At 37.6% G+C, this 20,684-nt stretch overlaps 2 protein-coding genes across 7 annotated transcripts in view; one reads left to right on the plus strand and one right to left on the minus strand.

Annotated features, from left to right (window-relative positions):
- PCOLCE2 (procollagen C-endopeptidase enhancer 2) overlaps nucleotides 1–3,785 on the plus strand; it is a 72,064-nt gene extending 68,279 nt beyond the window's left edge. The window contains exons 8-9 of the mRNA XM_036096329.2: nucleotides 774–941; nucleotides 3,207–3,785. Of these exons, the coding sequence (XP_035952222.1) occupies nucleotides 774–941; nucleotides 3,207–3,337 (299 nt within the window). The 3' untranslated portion in view covers nucleotides 3,338–3,785. The remainder of the gene's footprint in view (nucleotides 1–773; nucleotides 942–3,206) is intronic.
- Nucleotides 3,786–12,278: 8,493 nt separating this feature from the next.
- TRPC1 (transient receptor potential cation channel subfamily C member 1) overlaps nucleotides 12,279–20,684 on the minus strand; it is a 70,126-nt gene continuing 61,720 nt past the window's right edge. For all 6 annotated transcript variants that reach the window (XM_036096331.2, XM_036096333.2, XM_036096332.2 and 3 more), the window contains 4 exons: nucleotides 17,797–17,972; nucleotides 16,152–16,353; nucleotides 15,603–15,797; nucleotides 12,279–14,196 (listed from right to left, as the gene is read on the minus strand). In XM_036096331.2, coding sequence (XP_035952224.1) covers nucleotides 13,969–14,196; nucleotides 15,603–15,797; nucleotides 16,152–16,353; nucleotides 17,797–17,972 — 801 coding nt within the window. In that variant the 3' untranslated portion in view covers nucleotides 12,279–13,968. The remainder of the gene's footprint in view (nucleotides 14,197–15,602; nucleotides 15,798–16,151; nucleotides 16,354–17,796; nucleotides 17,973–20,684) is intronic.

Below are 20,684 nucleotides of genomic sequence, written 5' to 3' on the forward strand. Positions count from 1 at the left end.
GCATGTCTTTGAGAAATATAGCATCCAGCCTTCCATGGCTCCGAAGTGAGACTCTTACCTCTTACATCACAATGGAAGAAAGAGAGGGTTACATAATGAAAAGCAACTGAGTTTTACTAGGGTTTTTTTGGGTTTGTTTTTTTTTAAAGCAAGAAAATATTACTTTGTTAAATGAGATATACAAGGTGGATAAGAAAGACCCAGAAAAACACAGATATTTACTGATAATTAGAGATGGGGACCCATGGGATGAACCCGAGTTGAAGGAGAGAGGACAGCTAAAGAGAAAGGGGGAAAGACACAGAAAGGTAGGCACTCAACCACACAGACAGGAAGACTCAGATCTTCATGGCTCAAACCCCTGTCATGCAACCTCAGTATCATATTGTCTCTAAAAACTCAAGGTCTTATTGTGTATTCATAGGTAGAGGCTCATAAGCCTCTCCCTTACTTGGTAAATGGTCCCCATGTTGGATAAAACATTGTAAAGAGTTCCCACCTCAGCAACAGACCGCAGGGCAGGAGACATTTAGGTTTCTGTCCTGGGTATCAACACCTAATAACCTGGGTAACATTATGGCTCCATGGCCTCTTTTTTTCCAACCTGAATTTTGGGGACAAATGTGCAGAATCAAATCCGATAGCTCTATTATGGCCTTCTCTTGAACATTAAAATGTTACCTATCTGAAACTTAGAAAAACGTACAATTATTTTCAGTTCTGCCTGCGTTTGCCTTCATGGCCATATTATTTCCACATGTTTTCTTCGGCAGTATTGGCCGGCACCGTGATCACAACTGTCACCCGAGGTGGAAGCTTGCATGCCACCGTCTCGATCATCAACATCTACAAAGAGGGAAATCTGGCAATTCAGCAGGCTGGCAAGAACATGAGTGCCAAGGTCATTGTGGTCTGCAAGCAGTGCCCTCTCCTCAGGAGAGGTAAGTATGGAGGAAAACATTGGTCTTTCTTCTAGGAGAGATTGAGGACAGAGAAGGGAACGAGAGAGAGAGAGTCCAAGCAAGTCTCGGATCTTTCCATGCCCTGGTTGAGCAAGGGAAGTGAGATCAGGCTTAATGTGTTGCCCACTTCTGGTGTAGAAGGCAGGCCTTTGGAGTCAGGCAGAATGGGGCTCTGGTCCCAGTTCTTGTAACTTGTGGCAGAAGATGAGAGAGTGGAAATGATGAAAGATCCAAGAAGCATTTGAAGCTGGATCAACAAGGAACAGACACAGAAGGAGCAGTTCGGGGGGAAAGAGATTTTCAGCTATTGCACTTAAGGGGCCCATGCAAGTTTAGAGGAAGATATCCAGCAAGGAGCAGGGAATTCGGAGCTGAAGTTCAGAAGAGAGGGGTATATATGGGCTACAATTAAAGATTTGGGAATCATTTGCAGATATAGAATCATCAAATCCACACATGGAAATCAGTTTAAGAGAAATTATGAAAAAGGGAAAGTTAAAAAAAGGAAAAAGTCCAGAGCCAGAGGTTCAGGATTTTTTTTTTCACAAGTTCTTTAACTTATAAAAGTAATGTATGTTTATGGTTTTTGAAAAGTTTAAGGAAGTAAAGAAGGAAATAAAATAAAAAGTGAAGCTCTTGCCCTTTCCCCAGAGATACCATGAAAAGTTCCTTCTAGAAAGTTTCTATCTATAGAAGGCACACGTGTACACAGTTAGACAAATGAGATTGTGCTATAATAGGTCTGCAACTTTCCCCACATGATGTGTATAGACATCTTTCCACAAAAGGCACATATAGATAGATCTCTCTCTCTCTCTCTGGAATGGTAATAATGCCTGGTATTCCATCGGGTGATATACCACGATTTCTCTGTCCAATCCCAGCTCCTTCCTTTCCTCAGTCTTATTACAAACCTCTCCCACAACCAAACCAAACCATACACACACACACACACACACACACACACACACACACACACACACGAGAGGGGAGAGAGAGAGAGAGAGAGAGAGAGGGAGAGGGAGAGCCTAGAGGCTAGTAGCTGCACGTTGAGTCTTCAGAGGGGATAGCAAAGGCTCTGTAAGAGCTAACCCTTCTCCCCCGCACTGCCAGGAGAAGCAGGTAACGTCCGTGGAGAAACTTACTGCATGGTCTCACCACAATGCTGGCAGCCCAGCCTTGAGGAGGCGCCCAGCTGCACAGCCCTCCAAGCTTGCACAGGCTCAAGGTCACTATGAGGACAGTGGTAGCCCACAGAGGAAGGGTCATGCCAGAGGAAAGGACACACGTATTTCTCTTATGACACACAGGAGAGAGGGAGAATAAGAGACGGTAATACACACCTCCTTTATGACATTTTTCTCAGACAGTGTAGATCTTCAGAGTTGAATCTAACATACCCTTAGCTTGGGCCCCAGTCTAGGCCTAACTTAGCCAGACACACTGTTATACAAAAGAGTGTGTCTCTGACAGAAGTACTTCTTAGTTCCTATTTGTTGCAAGGAACTGTGAGAATGCAAATAGATGATGCACCCATGTCCTCAAGAAACTACCATAGTATAAATGCTCGAGATGTTGAAAACAGTTCAAGTCGACCACAGCAGCAGAAGACAGTGGATTGTTAGTTGCCAAATGCCTGGGAATCCAGAAGCACTAGGGGACGATGAGAGGCCATCTGGGGATGACGTGTCCGGGAGCAGAGAGGCCCCTTGAGGAAGGACAGCCTTCCACATGGACGCAGTGCATTGTGCACGGCAGACGCTCAGTCAATCCCCCGGGCCTACAGCACCGCAGAGCAGGGCGTGACCGGATCTCCTCACTCCATCCATCTTCCTAGTGGTGGCAGAGCTGGGACATGTTACTTAGTTGAATTCAGATTTTTTTCTCATGAGAGGCTTAAACCGGACTTTATCCTGGATAGACAAAATGTATAATTATACCATTTACAGATCATTTATCTAGAGGTAAGTTATAGTCCAAGTTGTATCAAAACAGTAGACATAGAGGGGCTCCTGGGTGGCTCAGTCGGTGAAGCGTCTGCCTTCGGCTCAGGTCATGATCCCAGGGTCCTGGGATCGAGCCCCATGTCGGGCTCCCTGCTCGGTGGGGAGCCTGCTTCTCCCTCTCCCACTCCCCCTCCCCCCCGCTCATGTGCACTCTCTCAAATAAATAAAATCTTTAAAAATAATATTAAAAAGATAATACACATAGAGAAAAAATTAATTTATATTCTCTTTTTTTTAGGTCTAAATTACATTATTATGGGCCAGGTGGGTGAAGACGGGCGAGGCAAAATCATGCCAGACAGCTTTATCATGATGTTCAAGACCAAGAATCAGAAGCTTCTGGATGCCTTGAAAGACAAGCAATGTTAATAGTGAACTGTGTCAATTTAAGTTGCATTCTGTCATTGCCTTTGAAAGATCTATATTTTTCTCTGTAGAAAAAAAAATCTTATATATTAAATATTGAGCATTCAGAAAGATTTACTCTTCACATGATGTAGGTGTGAGACCTCCGATATCACCGGTGGCAGTTCTGTGTCTGCACCGAGAGGAACAGATGCGTGATTGAGAACCTGCAGACTTAGTGCGGTGACAGGAAACAATGTATCAAGCGTTCTCAGTGTGGAAGCAGTTTATTTATACATCTCTGTAAAAGGGTATTTTAGAAATAAGTTGTGTGAAGATGTAAAAAAGAGATTTTATAAGTGCAATATTTATAGTGATATTTGTTTTACCTTCAAGCATTTGCTCTGAGGTGTTATATTCTTCTCTTGCATTTTTTTAAGTCAGTGCTTAATAAAATATTTTTAAATGATTACATAGCAGCCATTAAACTTGTTTTTATAGAAAATGGGACACTGTAAAAAGGATCTTCCCTGCTTTTTTACATATCAATTTGGCATCAATTTACACTTTGCTGAAAGAGTTAGCATTCCAAGAACTTCAGGGACGGGATGGATCCAGTAATGTAAGTAGACTATAATTCTCTGGACAATCAGAGAACGTTAGTGTTAGAATGGCATCCCTCAGGGATCTAGTTCACCTCCTTCATTTTGTAACAGAAATTGAAGCTCGGGTCTATTTAGTGACTCATCTAGAGCACACATCTCCCAAGAGACCCAGCTGGCACTCAAGCTCAGAAGTCCTGGCTCCAGCCCAGTGCCCTCCCTGCCACCAGAGGAGGCCCTCCCTGCCCCAGAGGAAAACCCTCTTAGCCTGACTTTGCAGCGTTGGCTCTTTGTTTCCTTTGCAGCCTAAATCACCATGGGTCGTTTTATAGGACTTGAAATTAGAGGTGAGTCTGATGCCCCGGTCCTGTTCCTCCCCACTTAACTGGATCAGGCTGCATCAGCTAGGATGCTTTCTGCTGTGGCCTTTGAGGAATGAGTTTTCACTCAGTGGTGGAGGAACTGTGAAGGAACTCCCCGCCTCTGCACACAGCTGTTGAACCTACAACGGCTGTGGCAACCAGCCCTCAGGAGTTTGCGGCCAGCAGCTGTGGAAGAGGGGGCAGCCATCCCTGTCTGAGGACGGGGGGAAGCACATCAGGGACGAACAAAGACTTGGGTCACAAGGTCTCTCGTGGTAGAACCAAAGGTTTAGAAATAAGGAAAAGTTTCTTTTGGGTAAACACAATAATTCCCAGCCCTAGAAGTGACCATTCAAAAGGCAAAAAAAAAAAAAAAAAGAATTTCAAAAGGCAGAATCCCTCTGTTTTGGCAGCTGACTGAGCACAAGCAAGCCATGAATGTGGGCTGGTTGTGGGGTCAGGAATCATTCCTAACCTCTCCCACTGGGCTGCCCCCATCAGTCCCAGAGAATTCAGCAGCTGAGAAGGTGGATGAATGGCAGGAGTTGGTGGTTGACTTCCCTGGCCAGTGCCACCTTCTAGAAAGGCCCCCCACAAGGCACAGCTGTGCCCAGCCAGGATGTAACTGTGGAATCCTGATTGATTCTAACCTTCTCAAGGCAGGGGAGTTCGAGAACGCATGTTATGAGACTTTGCAATGATTACCAAAGATTTCAGTATTTGGGGGGCACCTGGCTGGCTCAGCCAGTAGAGCACGCGACTCTTGATCTCTCGAACAGGAGTTCGAGATGACTCGTCTGGAGTGTGTGTGGTGTGGTGTGTGTGGTGTGGGAATTACTTAAAAAAAAAAAAATTGTTGTATTTCTTCTCCTTCTCTTCTAATTGGTGCATTACCAGCAGAAAGACTGCCATTTGTGCTGGGTGGGTGCCTGAGTCACAGGTAAAAATTGGGAAAAAGACTCCAAACTATTTATACCCTTGACATCTCTGACACAAGACTTTGAACTGTTGAGGGAATCAGTGGTTAATAACGAATGGCACTGGTTTGTCTTTTAATTCAATTATTCAAAACAGAGATAAGCTGAATAGTGACCTTGCTCTTTTTGGTCCAACAACCATTTCTTAATTTCTTTCTTGTTTAATAAATCACTTATTTTGACTGAACTTGAGTTTCCTTAGTTATAAATTGAAGGAGTTAGACTAGATGACTTCTGGGAATTATTTCTCTTTTAGGAATTTTTTTTTTAATTTTATTTTTTCAAAGTGTAATTGACTAAGTTTTGTTTTTGTTTTTAGTACTTGTACTTGGGGACTCAAATACACATGATGAACAAATGGGTGACCATACTAATACATCATAAAACATTTCCAGACTCTCTGATGTGTTTCAGGGGGTCCTGTTAGCTTAATTTTCATCCTTTGAATTCAATTCCTATAATAAAAATATATGAATTTTGCAAAGTTTCCAAATCTTAAATTCTGTTATATAACTTAGTCAAAGGTTAACCTTAGTTGAAGAAATTTACCTTCTTTTTTTTCTTTCCATAGGAAAGGGCAGCCAGGCTCCCACTATATCTATCTTCTGGACTGCTTTAGTGAAAGAAACTAATAACAAAAATCTTCTTTAAAGAAGAGCCTTATAATAAAACAGCTGAAGGGGGGCGCCTGGGTGGTGCAGTCAGTTGAGCGTTGGACTCTTGATTTCGGCTCAGGTCGTGATCTCAGGGTCGTGGGATCAAGCCTGGTGTAGGGGCTCCATGCTCAGTGCGGAGTCTGCTTGGGATTCTCTCTCCCTCTCCCTCTGCCCCTCCCCCCTACACTTGCTGGAGCGCTGTCAAATAAATAAATAAATCTTAAAATAAATAAATAAAATTTTAAAACAGCTACTGATTAGTAATTCTAACGTGCGTTAAGTAATATTAAGCAGAAATTTCTTTGGCTTGAATTCATGGATATATTTATATAAGTGCAAACAATCAAATTTGCAGAAAAAAAAGTAAATTCGAGTAGAAAACATTTAAAGAAGGTGGGGGAGGGGGGAGCTTGCCCTAAGTGTTGTAAGGTCCTTTAATTAGAGAGAGAAGGATAAAAATATTAATTTAGAACTTTGATAACTTAAGCCTTTACATTAAAATATCTAGGGTAACTATAAAAGGATACAGAGTTTGAAATTTTACTTTTTATTTTATTTTTTTAAAATATTTATTTATTTGACAGAGAGAGACACAGCAAGAGAGGGAACACAAGCAGGGGGAGTGGGAGAGGGAGAAGCAGGCTTCCTGCTGAGCTGGGTACTTGATGCGGGGCTTGATCCCAGGACCCCGGGATCATGACCTGAGCCCAAGGCAGACACGCCCAAAGACTAAGCCACCCAGGTGCCCCCAGAGTTTGAAATTTTAAAACTAGCAGAGAAGGTAAATAGATTTGAAAACTTAGATGAAATGGACAAACTGCTAAACTGTACTTACCAATTCAGACTCAAGTAGAAACAGAATACCTAAATAGTCCTATAACCATTAAAGAAATTCAAACAGTAATTAGAACTCTTTCTTCAAATAAAATTCCAGGTCCAGATAGTTTGACTTAGGAGGTCTACCAAATATCGAAGGGACAAATACTACCAATCTAACACACACTATTCTAGAATATAAATAAAGAAGTAATATTCAGCAATTCTTTTTGTGAGATTAGTGGAATCTTAATACCAAAATTTCAGCAAACATAGGATCGAGTCTGATCTCACTTATGAACATAGGTACAAAAACAAAATAATTATCAGACAAAATCCGACAAACAAAATAAGTCACGATCAAGTTGGATTTATCCCAGAAATGCATGATTGATTTAACATCAAGAAATCAATGTTCATACTTTACTGCATTCCTAGATCTGCAATGCCAGCTAGGCAGTTGTAGGCGCAACTAAACATTCAGACTCATGAGTACCACAGGCCTCTCTCATTACCCATAATATCCCCAGAGCTATAGAACAAGGACCAGAGCTTAACAGGATAGGGCCAGACTGGGAGCAGTGCACACAGCCATCCATGAGCTGTTTTCTTTGGCCTTCCTAGATAATGTCTCAGATGCCAGGGGCCTCGATTCATGTCAGGTGGGTGCAGACGCTCCACCTTAATGTTCCCATTTCCTCGGAAGCCAGATCTCTCGTATGAACTCCATAGGCATAGTAGCTTCCAGGCTCCTCCTAGATGACATGCCTCATTATAAGAGTTACACACTCAGGAAAACCCAAAGCTGTGGCTCCCCTATCAGGTATTTAGAGTTCCATTATAGTTCCTCCCAATCCAATGCAATTTACCAGTCAGGGTTCATTACAACACAAGCAAGTTTGCCTAGCAACATAGTAGACATACCGTAGTATCAGATTACTAGGTAAATGAAGCTGGAGTCAAACAAAGGTCGTGGACTCAACAGAATGGGGAAAGTTTCTGTTAAGCCCTATTCGCAATACATGTAAGGAGAAAAATCATTTGATCTTAATAATGCAGAAAAGTATTTGATATAATCCAACATTTATTCATGACAAAATAAACCTTGAGGAAACTAAAAATAGAAAAGAGCTTCCTTAAGCTGACAAAAAAACCTGCAGCAAATGGTGACATACTGAAAGCATTTTAATGTCATGGATAAGACAAAAATGCCTGAAGTCAACATTTCTATTAAAAATTGCACCGGGGAGGGCGCCTGGGTGGCTCAGTCGTTAAGCGTCTGCCTTCGGCTCAGGTCATGATCCCAGGGTCCTGGGATCGAGCCCCACATCGGGCTCCCTGCTCTGCGGGAAGCCTGCTTCTCCCTCTCCCACTCCCCCTGCTTGTGTTCCTGCTCTCGCTATGTCTCTCTCTGTCAAATAAATAAATAAAATCTTTAAAAAAAAAAAAAATTGCACTGGTGGGTCTAGTTAATGTCGTAAGGAAAGAAAAAGAAATAAATGATATTGGACAGGAAGAAATGACTGTTATAATGCAAAGACGATATGATAATTCAACTAGAAAAGCCAAAAAACCTGCAGGTGAGTTGTTAGAATTAATAGAGTTTTACAAATTTGTTGCTTAGATGTATATATAAGCCCTACTCCAAGGACAAAATATTGATTTTTAAAAATCTTTTATAATTAAGCATCTTGAATTAAATATGTGAGGACCATGATTCACACACTAACAGCCTCTTATTAACATAGGGCCTAAGGAAGTACAAGTGTGGGAGTATACATGGATGTACAGAATTGGGTATTCGAAGTAGCTCTGGGATGTACACAGAAATTTGTTCTGGATAATTTTGACGTTGTTATTTAAAATCCTCACTTTTAAGTCATGGGGATGAAAGGTACAGCATGGGGAATATAATCAACAGATTATAAATTTGAAATGTTATCTTTTGCTGGAAAGATATCCCCGTGGCATTCTGATACTAAGATTAGGTTACATTTAAACAGTGAGCTAGAGCTTTTGAGTACAGAAATCTATTAAGAAAATTTATAAACTTAAAGATTTCATACAGCTGGTTAATTTATCTTACAAACAAGAAATTAATAATAACAGTGACATAATGTAATTAAGAGCCTCCAAAGGCTCTTAAGGCAGACAAAGACTTGGATTCTCCTTCACAGTGTAGCAGTGGGAGAACTTCAGTTTCCTTTTCTGTAAAATGAGAAAGGTAAATTGGATCCTTTCTGAGATCCCTTATAGGTCTTAAATTGTTTCCAGATCCTTGAACAACCAGGCTGATCAGGATATAAAGTGGCACAGAAATAAAATCAACCAGTGCCTCCTTTCTAAGCCCTTGGTCTCTCCATGCCCTGGCTTGTTATTTTTTTGAGACTGACTCCTGGTTTTCTGTTTATGTTTACTACCTCACTGTCCCTCTTATCCCTCTTATTCTTACTCATCTCACTGGTCTCTGTTTCTGTCCTCAGTCATAAATTAAGTCTTTAAAAACTATTCATTTGGAAAAGCAGGGACTAGGCATCTTAAGTTCTGGTCTCTGACCAAAATTAACCTACAATGAGAAATTAATTCAAAAAAGCAAAGCTTTGGAATGTATCTTACCTGATACAATAAATTGAGTTCAGGCTCTCAAATCTGTCATGATTCAATCTTGGACAAATTACTTAAAATGTCATTTTCTCACCTATAAAATGAGAAGGTTGAAATAGGTGATCTAAGTTTTCTTCCAATCTTAATGATGAAATAGGTTCGAGAGCATAAAACTGTTAGATAAGTGTCTGACTGGACATCAGTCCTAGGATAGTTACACACATAGATAACGCTAAATTTTCATTCAGCAAATTTGTGCCATTCACCATCAACATTGAGAGAAATGTTTCTGCCTAGTTTTATAACTTAAAAAAAAAAAGCCTCTGCATTAAAACAATCATTATAGAAAATGCAGTGATTATTTGCTATTTCCACTAAAATATTAAATGGGGGGGATGAGTTTTAAAATATTTAAAATTTTAAATATTAAAATAACCTCACAAAATTAATTAAATTTCTGGATGAGTTACTGAGGCAGCTAGTATTTTCCTCCTCAAAATTCTTTTCAAATAGCACCTGATAATTTTTAGTATCTTTCAATAAGAATAATTTGCCTAAAATTGAAGAATGGGTTAAATAGCCTTATCTAATGAAAAGAGAGACCAAGAGACAGACATACAACACAGAGGAAACTCTAGACTACAGAATGAAGGAAATGGAGCTTACCTGTCATTTACCTGGTTCAAACAGTTCTTTTTTTAAACATTTACCTCCTACATAAACCTGCTGTTTTGCTTCTTGTTTTACTGTAATCTAATTTATATCAGAAGTCTTGTCTCTTAAAGATGGCTATTTTTAAAGCATATAGGTAGCACATAAAATTTTTCCTAATTTTGAATGGCATATCAAAAGTATTTATTTCAAACTGGGGACAAGGAGAGCAGGAAAAGAAAACAATATGAAATTATCAAATGAAGATAAATGCTATAATTGGTAATTCTTCTAAGTATATATTTAAGAAACACACGTTTATGAACAGGACAGTGATGCCAGAAAGCTAAAAAATAAGCTTACAAATGAGAAATTCAGGGCAGCCGTATCCCTGGTACCATTAGTATTTTCTTAGCGTAATTCTGAATAATTAGACCCAACTGGTTTACTCCTCAGGGCCTGCCTATAACCTCAGCCTATTTGGATTTTATAAATGTATTTTCTGAGGAAAACAAAAATTTCAGTGTCAATGCAATTCTAATAAAAATCCCAACTAACCCTTTTAGTAGAAATTGATAGGCAGATTCCAAAATTTATATGAAAAAAAAAGAAGCTAGAATAGCCAAATCTATTTTGAAAAAAAAAAAGTACAAAATAATTTACCTTGGTATTTATTACCATACTTCACCCCACTGTGTTGTGTTAACGATGTGCTACTAACTTGCATATTCAAGCACTGTTTTCTTTTGGAGTGATAATGAATTATAAAAGTCTACTGTTATTTTCTTATGTTAGTAAGTGTAGCCTTATGTATTTTTGTCAGGTTAATGAAGCATAATTTCCATTCATTAAAATTCACCCTTTTTGAGTATATAGTTTGATTAATTGTGCAACCAATCTTCTCCCCCCAGATCTTAGTAACCACTGATCTGATTTCAGTTTCCCTAGTTCTATCTTTTCTAGAATATCATGTAAATGGAATCATACAATATGTAGCCTTTTGTGATGAGTTTCCTCACTTAGCATAATTCTTTTAAGACTCATCTATGTTATAGCATAGATCGGTAGTCTGTTCCTATGCCAACTTGGGTAGGCTGTTTTTTTTTTTAAAGATTTTATTTATTTGAGAGAGAGAATGAGAAAGAGAGAGAGAGCACATGAGAGGGGGGAGGGTCAGAGGGAGAAGCAGACTCCCTGCTGAGCAGGGAGCCTGATGCGGGACTCGATCCAGGGACTCCAGGATCATGACCCGAGCCGAAGGCAGTCGCTTAACCAACTGAGCCACCCAGGCACCCTGGGTAGGCTGTTTTATGTTTCCCAGAATTTTCTTCCTTATATATTTCCAGATAGGGTGAGCCACAAGACCCATTTTCGTGTGAAATTTGGAGGGCAGAACTGAAGCAGCGGCTTCATCTTATATTTCAGGCAGGCACTTTTGTAGTTCCCACATGGTATGACTTACCGGCTGGCTCACATTTCGGGGTGGGGCAGCAGTCTGGCCTACATTGTTCTACCTTTCCGTGCATCCTCCTTCAGCGTCTTTGACTCCTGGGTCACGTGTATGTTTAGCAACCTGGCAAAAGGCAACTTTTCACATAGGATACTCCCATTATCAAAGTTGGAGACAGTGAGAAGTGACACGGGTCTCAGTCAGTCCTCACGGGTTCCAGCTTTGTCCTTGTTTCTTCCACTTTCCATCTCCTGTCCCTTTCTGCCTCCCCTGTGAAGTCTAAGCTCTTAGGTGCAGAAACAACAGCCTCATAGAGACTGCTTAACCAACCCCAACTGTGTAACAGCAAATCCCTGTAAACAAATCACTATAAAAAACATACAGGTATGCCTGCAAATATCCTAGTAGTTCTGCTTCTCTGACTGAAGTCTGATACAATTTTGCATCACTGAGTAAATAAATATCCACTGTATGGATGTACAGTTTGTTTATCCATTCACCAGTTGATGGACATTTGGTTGTTCTCAGTGATCCAGTTGGGGATCATGAATAAAGCTGCTATAAATGTTCACATACAGGTCTTTGTGTGAATATATTATTTCAAAACATGGTATTTATAAATATAAGAAATAGCTAGAAGAGTTCAATGTGACTGCCACTGGAGGTGGAAAGGAGCACAAAGGGGGCTGATGTTGATGTTTTACATTTGAGACATTTCTTACCATGATTTTAAAAAAACAAAAACACTGAATTGTACACTTTAAAAGAGTGAATTTTATGCTAGGTGAATTATATTTCAATAAAAAGGTATAAAAGTATATGATAATACAATAAACAGACTGCCAACTTATAATCTAATATCAAGTTTTATTTACCTTTTTTCTTACAATATGCTGTCATTCAAAATATACCTCATAAGTAACTCATGCATACAGTAGGCACTCTATAAATATTTTGATTTAATAATTAGGTATTTTTTAGAATGACTAAAAATCCTGATGTAAAATCCCAATAGGGAAGTGCATAATCCCATTGTAGACAAAATATATAACTTTACAATAAACATTTTTATAAGAATTTTCCCCAAAGAGGGAACACTTACAATTTGGAAATTAAAAAATAAAAAGTAAAAAGCAAGATGAAACACAATACTAGTATATTTAGCCAATGATCCCTGGATCAGTGATGCTTAGAGACCAAGGGTTACCTGCACCCTATGGCCTTAAGACCATCTGAAATTCAGTTAAGAAGATAATCATATACCTAATAACCTCTTAACTGGAAATGCTGCAAGAAAATATAAGCAATAGCCTGTGAAACTTTTTAAACTACATCCCTTATATGAACACAGGAAAAAAATTTAAATACATATTTTATTCTCCAATTTTAAAAAAATCAAGGCTTTTCATCTTAAGCAGCAAGAATGATCCACAAATAAGCAAGAAGTCACTTTTATAGAAGCTATGTTAAATTCTGTGGAAAATACTGTGGGAGATTAGTTCAAGAACCTTAGTCCAAATATAAAATAAATCCTTGAATTAAAGGGTCTTCCAGTGTTTACAAAAACAAAACAGGCTGTGACCACATAAGATAAAGTATCTTCTAACTCCTTATTTTGGTTTGGCTTTGTAACTATGAACAGTCACTCCAACCTGAAAAAAATTATAGCACTATTATGCTAAAGAAAAATTAAAAGCCACCAAATGCCTAACCTTAGTGAAGTACCTGTGCAAACCTATAAACATACTCAAATACTTAATTGCTATAAAATGAAAAGTCTACTAACTATATTTTTCAAAAACTATATATAATTCTATAAAAATTTAAATATGTGGACTATATCAATACATGGAAATGTATATATAAAATACTATTAAGTGAGAAAAACAAAATAAAAAATATAAAGTGATTACAACCATGTAAAAGTAAATATATTACAATAACAAAAACTGAAGTGAATTTAAATTTATAGAGACATAAATAGATTCAAACATCCATTAGGGGCTTTTCTTTGTTACATAAGATTATAATAAAATAAAAAAAATAGACTATTATTTTAGATAAAACTATACTCCTGAACAATAAATACTGAACTACATGTGAACTCCTAAAACAGATTTTAAAAACCATGACTTACTACATTTCAGTTGTGTCCTATGGATGGAGATCAGCCCACATCTGCTGATCTTCATTTTACAAAACCTTCTGGCAATGTGTACAATTATAACTGCCCTTCTTAAACATAAAAAGAAAAAAATTTAAAGCACTGTTCAAGTAAGAAAACCAAGCAGCATGCTAACAAAACCTATCTACTTAATCTGTTTTGCTCCTGCAAAAAGCTACTAACAGAGGATTTAAAAAAACTAATTCTATATACATATTTTACATAATATATTTATGCTACAAATATTTTAAAGAATGGCTTTTACATAATTTTCCATTTTAATTTCAATAGATATCTATTTAGTCACAAATTATGCAAATGCAGTCTTCTAGAATTATTACTGAAAATTATTCACCCATGGTTTAGAAAATGGTTAATTTCTTGGATAAAACATAGCATATTTAGAAGTCCGAAAGCCAAGTAAATCCCTTATTTCGTTTCGGAATTTTGACAGATCTTGGCGTAGTTCATTTAGGTTTTCCACGGTTGCCTGATCTGTACTTTGCATCTTCTGCCTCATGGACGTCAAGTAACGATGCACCAAGCAGCACATCACTTTTTGGTAGTTCTCATCCCTCTTTTGTTTCAGATTTCTCCATTCCTTCAAAACAAACAATTGCATGGTACTAACAATGGACATAAACCATATTTAAATGAGGTGGGGGTTTTTTTTTTTTAAGATTTATTTATTTATTTGTCAGAGAGAGAGAGAGCACAAGCAGGGGGAGCGGCAGGCAGAGGGAGAAGCAGGCTCCCCGCTAAGCAGGGAGCCCGACGGGGGACTTGATCCCAGGACTCCGGGATCATGACCTGAGCCGAAGGCAGACGCTTAACCAACTGAGCCACCCAGACGTCCCTAAATGAGGTGGGTTTTTAAAAAATATTCACAGACACAAACACATGTTTTATTAGACTGTATTTTTGGCATTATGTGTTACAAAGTAATATCTAACACTTACTTAAAACAAATACGGCCTGCACATTTTGTTATTCATTCACCTGGATGCTTTTCTTGATTTAACAATAGTCTTAGGAATCTTCAGTTTATAGGAAAGATTAGCAAACCACAACCCACAGGCCAAACATGGCCCACTTACTATTTTTTTATGGCCTGTGTAAGCTAAGAATGGTTTTTACAGATGAATATTTGTAATTAATTTGATGACAGGGAACACTAATTTTGAACCCCAATTAAACAAAATGTAATTTCCCTCCCCAAAATGGAATTCCATTCTTTACATTAGATCTGTATTACAAGAAAATTATTACTCAATTAATATTATACTTTTAATTTCACCAATAAAAATTTTATGGATATTTGTATTCTTTCTTATAATATTACTTGTTATATTCATATAACATCTTTGATTTTGTCTCAGTCTGCAAAGTCCAAAATATTTATTATCTGGCCCCTTACTGGAAAAGTTTGTCAACCTCTGGTTTATGGCAACATGTACTAAATTATTTATGTACTGAATAACTTTCAAGAAGAACTGAAAAATATGAGATGGCTCTAGTAGTCAATCTTTATCTATGCTGACAGAATAGGTATTCTAAATATTTTCCATGTTTTAAAGCTGTGAGATAAGAGTTCATGAAAAAAAATTACAGCTCTCTCCTCTCACATATCAAATCCTTACTTTATGTTAGATAATATGCCATGCATTAGGGATATATGAGTGAAAAAAAGTAGACAGTCCTAGGTCTTAAAGAGGCCTAGGACATATTTACACTTTAGTAAACATCTGATATTAGGAACTGTTAAAACTTCCAAGTTACAATTTTAATTTCTTTTTTTTTTTTAAGATTTTATTTATTTATTTGACAGAGAGACACAGCGAGAGAGGGAACACAAGCAGGGGGAGTGGGAGAGGGAGAAGCAGGCTTCCCGCTGAGCAGGGAGCCCGATGTGGGGCTCGATCCCAGGACCCTGGGATCATGACCTGAGCTGAAAGCAGATGCTTAACAACTGAGCCACCCAGGCGCCCTACAATTTTAATTTCTTACCTTTAAACTGTTTTGCCGTTTAACCTTGCCTTTTGATGTATGAGAGCAAATCCACTTACTGAGGCTACTAATCATATAGCAAATAGTCTTTGGTGAAGGAATGATGTTGAAAGGTGGGGGTAATGTACATTTGTCATCAAAGTAGCTAAGCCATAACTTTGCTCGAGCGAACTTCCATTCTTTGTCTTCATGATTCTGTAAGAGGCAAATGAAAAAGCAATATAGAATATGAACACACACACACACACACACACACACACACACACACACACGGGGGGGAGGGGAGGGCAGAAAGAGCAAGGGAGAAAGGTGTGGGGGAGGAGAGAGAGAGAGGTATCATTTTAAGCTGTCCAAATGTTTGTACACCTTGTACATAAAAATTTGGTTCAAGATTTGCAGTTAATATACATTACTTACATTTTAAAAATCTATATTTAATTTAAAAATAATACTAATTCTTAATTCTTATAATCTTTGGTTGCCTTATCTACTGCATACATTTGGTATGATCTGAAAGAATATAAAGTTTTTAAAAGAATGAACACTTACTGCTATCAACTGGAAGCTTTTATGAAGCATTGCCACCAGCAGCTTGGTAAGCACGATCACAACCACAACATTGTATGTCCCAACAATAACAGCTCCAACAAAGGACTGCAATTCTTCTCCGTAACTAAATCTTGTGACAAAGATTGCCACATGTGCTAAGGAGAAAATATACCAGAACAAAGCAAAGCAAGTGCCAATGAACCTGTAAAGACAATTACATTTCTGTTTAAAAGGAAATTAAAGAGATTAATTAGCAAAAATGAAGAATTCATTTATATCAACATTCCATAAAATATTGATAATCTAAGAATAATACTTTATAAAATGAATGAGGTTGAACCCAACGGTACAGATATGCCTTCCTTAAACAAAGAAACAGACTCAAAAGGAGGATAAACTATTTTTGTTTAACCTCTTACTGCTTTTCTGTCTATTCTCAACAAAGCAGCCGCTAAGACACTGTTAATGCCTAATTCAAGTTGCCACTTCTCTGCTCAAAAACTTCAAATGGCTCTCAATCTCAAGAGCCCAAAGTACTTACAGGTATCAACAAGGTTCTACATCTCCTACAACTTTCCCTCAGCTTCACTATATCCCAGCCACACTGGCCTCCTGGCTTTTCCCTGACTTGCCAGCCACACTCCCATCTCAGGGCATTTGCCTTTGCCATTCCCTCTATCTGCTAATGCTCTTCCTCCAGCCATCTTCTTTATGTCTTGATCCTTCATCAGCTTCATATCTTTACTTGAATATCATCTCTGTGGGGCTTTCCCCAGTCTCCTATCTAAAACTGCACCCTCTCACACATAAATCCTCCCTGGCCCAAGCTTTGTCTCTTTAGCCCCTTTTATTGCATAATGTACTATATATTTTATTTCTCTTTTTATTGCCTATATCATCTCACTCTAATAGAATATAAGCTCCATGAGGTAGTTTTGTTCACTAGTACTTCATTCACTCAGCACTTCGAACAGTGTCTGTTACGCAGAAGGTGTTAAATGAATACTTATTTTTAACTTAATCTTATTCCTTAAATAAGATGACATGCGAGTATCTAAAGAATAGTTGGTACATAACAGCAACACAACAAATGAGTAATTCCACACCCCTTCTCCATTATGTTATTTTAAAATGAGGGGAGGTATTTTCTCTCCCTCACAACTGATTATTCAATTTCTTATGATACAGCAAATTAGAGAAAAAATTGTTGATGAAGCTCTAATGATTCTCAATTCTAGTGACCTCCTACTAAGTGTTGAAAATACAAGAGATTGTTTTGGCTGTAACAATGATGGACAGTTGCTACTGACATTTACTATGTGAAGGGCAGAGATGTTGAATGTCTTGCAATATACGGGACAGAAAACTGTCCTGCCCAAAATGCTAACAGTGTGCAAAATGCCACGAGTTCCTCTGTTAAAACAGATGCAGTGGGGGAAACAATGTACGATCTCACGCCTACTAATTACTTAAGATTCTACTTATATAAAGATAACTATCAAATGATTCATGAAAAATAAGTATTTCTTATTAAAAAAGAATGTCTTAGAGAAAATTTGAAGTTCTATTTCTCTAGGTACTAATTCATATACAACACAATAGAAAGAGAGAAATATATTTACTAAAAATTTTAAAAGACACTCACGAATGGAAGGTATCATTGCTTTGCTGTTCACAGAAGATGCCGACACAGTCCTTCTGTTCTTTTGGGGTATAGCCTTTATCATACAGTTGTGTCAGTCCAATTGTGAAAGAAAACAAAACAAGAAGGAACATCCCAAGAAACTTCCCAAAATCTTGTAACATCTGTCCCATTGAAATCTGTGGAATATATTATATAGGTGTTGGTTAAAATTATCAGGAACAAAATAGTAAATATTAAATGACTAGGCAATAAAAGTAAAACAAACATATGATCCACAGTCTACTCCTTTTATTCCATCTGGTTAAGATAGTTTCATACTTTTAAAACATCAAAAGTCTCGTTGCCTAACAAAAAGCCATTCTAAGCATGCCAGCACTGTAAGTACCGGATGGCACAATTGAATCTGGACCAGGTGTGCAGAGGACATTGCTGTGATGAAGTTAGAGGCTGAAACATGGAGATTTAAGGAAAGCCTATTTGCAAGGAATAAAAGGAAAATTCTTTGCTCAAGCCTAAAGGGAAATAAATGCTTATATTTATAGCTTCTTAAAATTTACAAATATAAAATCATATGACATAAAGTATTTGATTTTTGTGACCAAGTCCCATAAGATGGCATTTCCTCCTCCAGGATTGCCCTAATTTCTTTTGCCAAGGTGGTCGATTTTCTTTCATTTTAGATAAATTATAAGAAAATATTATGTGTACAGGCCAGATGAGTAGGTTTAGTACATGGGTACCTATTGTAATGTAGACTTGTGAAGTGCGTCTGGAAGCTTTATTCAAGCCTAATTTCATTGTCCTCCAATACTCCTTAAAAATCTGGGAAATAGGCATTTTTCATAAATTCCTGGTATTTAAATTAGCATACAAATTTGAAGAATAATTTGACATTACCTTTTTGACCCAGCAATTCTATCCCTTGGAATTTAGCCAATAGATAAGAAATACGCTAAGATGTGTGTATATACAAGGATTTTCACTGTAGCACTGTTAGAGGTAGCAAAAAAATTAGAACATCCTAAATATTGTTAAAAAGAATGAAGTATATCTCTATGTGCTGGCACAGAAAAATGTCTATAAAATACTAAGTCAAAAAAAGCAGGGTATAGGACAGTATTATAACAGCTACTGTTTCTAATTTTTTAAAGGATAAATCAGGTATATATTTTCATATAGACAGGATTTAATGTGCACAGGGAAGTCCTGGAAGTTTACACAAGAAACTGTTAACAGTGCTTATCTATGGAAGGTAGGACTAGGGGTTAGAAGGCAGACTTTTTTCCTTTGATTTTTCTTTACTATATGCATTTATTACTTTTACAATACAAAAAATAGCGTTTAAAAATAATCCTTCCTCAAGATTTACAGGTCAGTTTTATATAGTTAATTAAATCCAGCTTCAAATAAAATTTCTCACTGTTTCAAACCTGCCGAAATAATATATACCATTTACCAATGATACAAAATGGCAGCGACAAGCAAGTGGCCAAACCCCTCTAACCCACTAAAGTCAGCCAGGTAATTAAGTAGAAGAGGCGTGCTAAAATTTTTTAGGCACACCATAAGCTGGCGACCCGGACTCTGGAGAGGTCCAATATGCCTGAGTTGCACGTGTGACTAGGCCATATGGTACTTTTAGAAGTCTTATGCTTCCCTCACTTCCCCTTGCAAAATTCTGAGAGAAGAAATAGAGAGCTTTTAGATTCAGCAAGCATGAAATGTGTGACAAAGAGAAGAAATACATTTCCCTCTTAGTCAATCATAGCTTTCTACTGAATCACCTTGGAAAAGAAATAATTTATTCAGACTGTGAGTGCTTAGATAAAGCCAGGCCATGCAACTAGAGAACTTAATAAGTTAGGACAGTAAGAATGCAGTAACTGCTTTAGATAACTACGAAAAGACTGCCTTTGAAGAAAACTTAAGACACTGTAAGTAAACTTATGGGTAAATAGGGTTTCCCAAGAGTGACCATGTATGATGTTATTTGTTTAATTTAAAAAATTTAGTCCAAAAGAGAAGCCTTAATTTAACATGACTAAGTTGGTATTTTTTAAAAATATTTATTTATTTATTTTAGAAAGAGAGCAAGCGAGGGCAGGAGCAAAGGGAGAGGGAGAGGGAATCCTCAAGCAGACTCCCTGCTGAGCAAGGAACTGTAGGCAGGGCTCAATTACATGACCCTGAGATCATGACCTGAGCTGGAATCAAGAGTCGGACACTTCACCAACTGAGCCACTCAGGCGCCCCTAACATTACTAAGTTTTAAAGAGTAAGTATAATTCAATTTCAGTACCAAGATGAACAATATTTAATGAAAAAAACCCACAAACTTCAAGGTCTGTTCTTTAAAAGCATGGTATTAGTTCTTACATAAGATGGAAGAATCAAAACTAGCTACAGTGATATCACTGAGCTGAGCATCAACTGAAAGAGCACACTAACCAAACACTCATGGGAAAGGCAAAATTTAAAAACTAAATCTATTTTAGTCTGAGACATTATGAGGCTTATTTATTTGTAAAAATAATAATCATGCTTTTGAAAATATTTACTTATTTTAAACTGCTTGGCATTTTTACTCAAGAAATAGGAAAATTAAGAAATGAAAAGAAAAAGGTAATTAAAATATCAATACTGAAGTTTACATAGAGTTAATACTGGTACACACAGAGAAAAATATATATACATCTTTCCCAGTAATCAGAAAAACGGAAATGAAAGCAAACTACTAAGATAGTGTAACTTAGCACCAAATGCTATTCAATGTGGTGAAACAGTCTGCTTTTATACTGCTTGTGAGACCAAAAATTAACACATCCTTTTGTAGAAAAACAGAAATACTGAGGCACTATAAGGATCATATCTTCTGATATGTTAATGCT

Source organism: Halichoerus grypus, chromosome 1 (assembly GCF_964656455.1).
Source record: "Halichoerus grypus chromosome 1, mHalGry1.hap1.1, whole genome shotgun sequence".
In the NCBI taxonomy this organism is placed as follows: Eukaryota; Metazoa; Chordata; class Mammalia; order Carnivora; family Phocidae; genus Halichoerus; species Halichoerus grypus.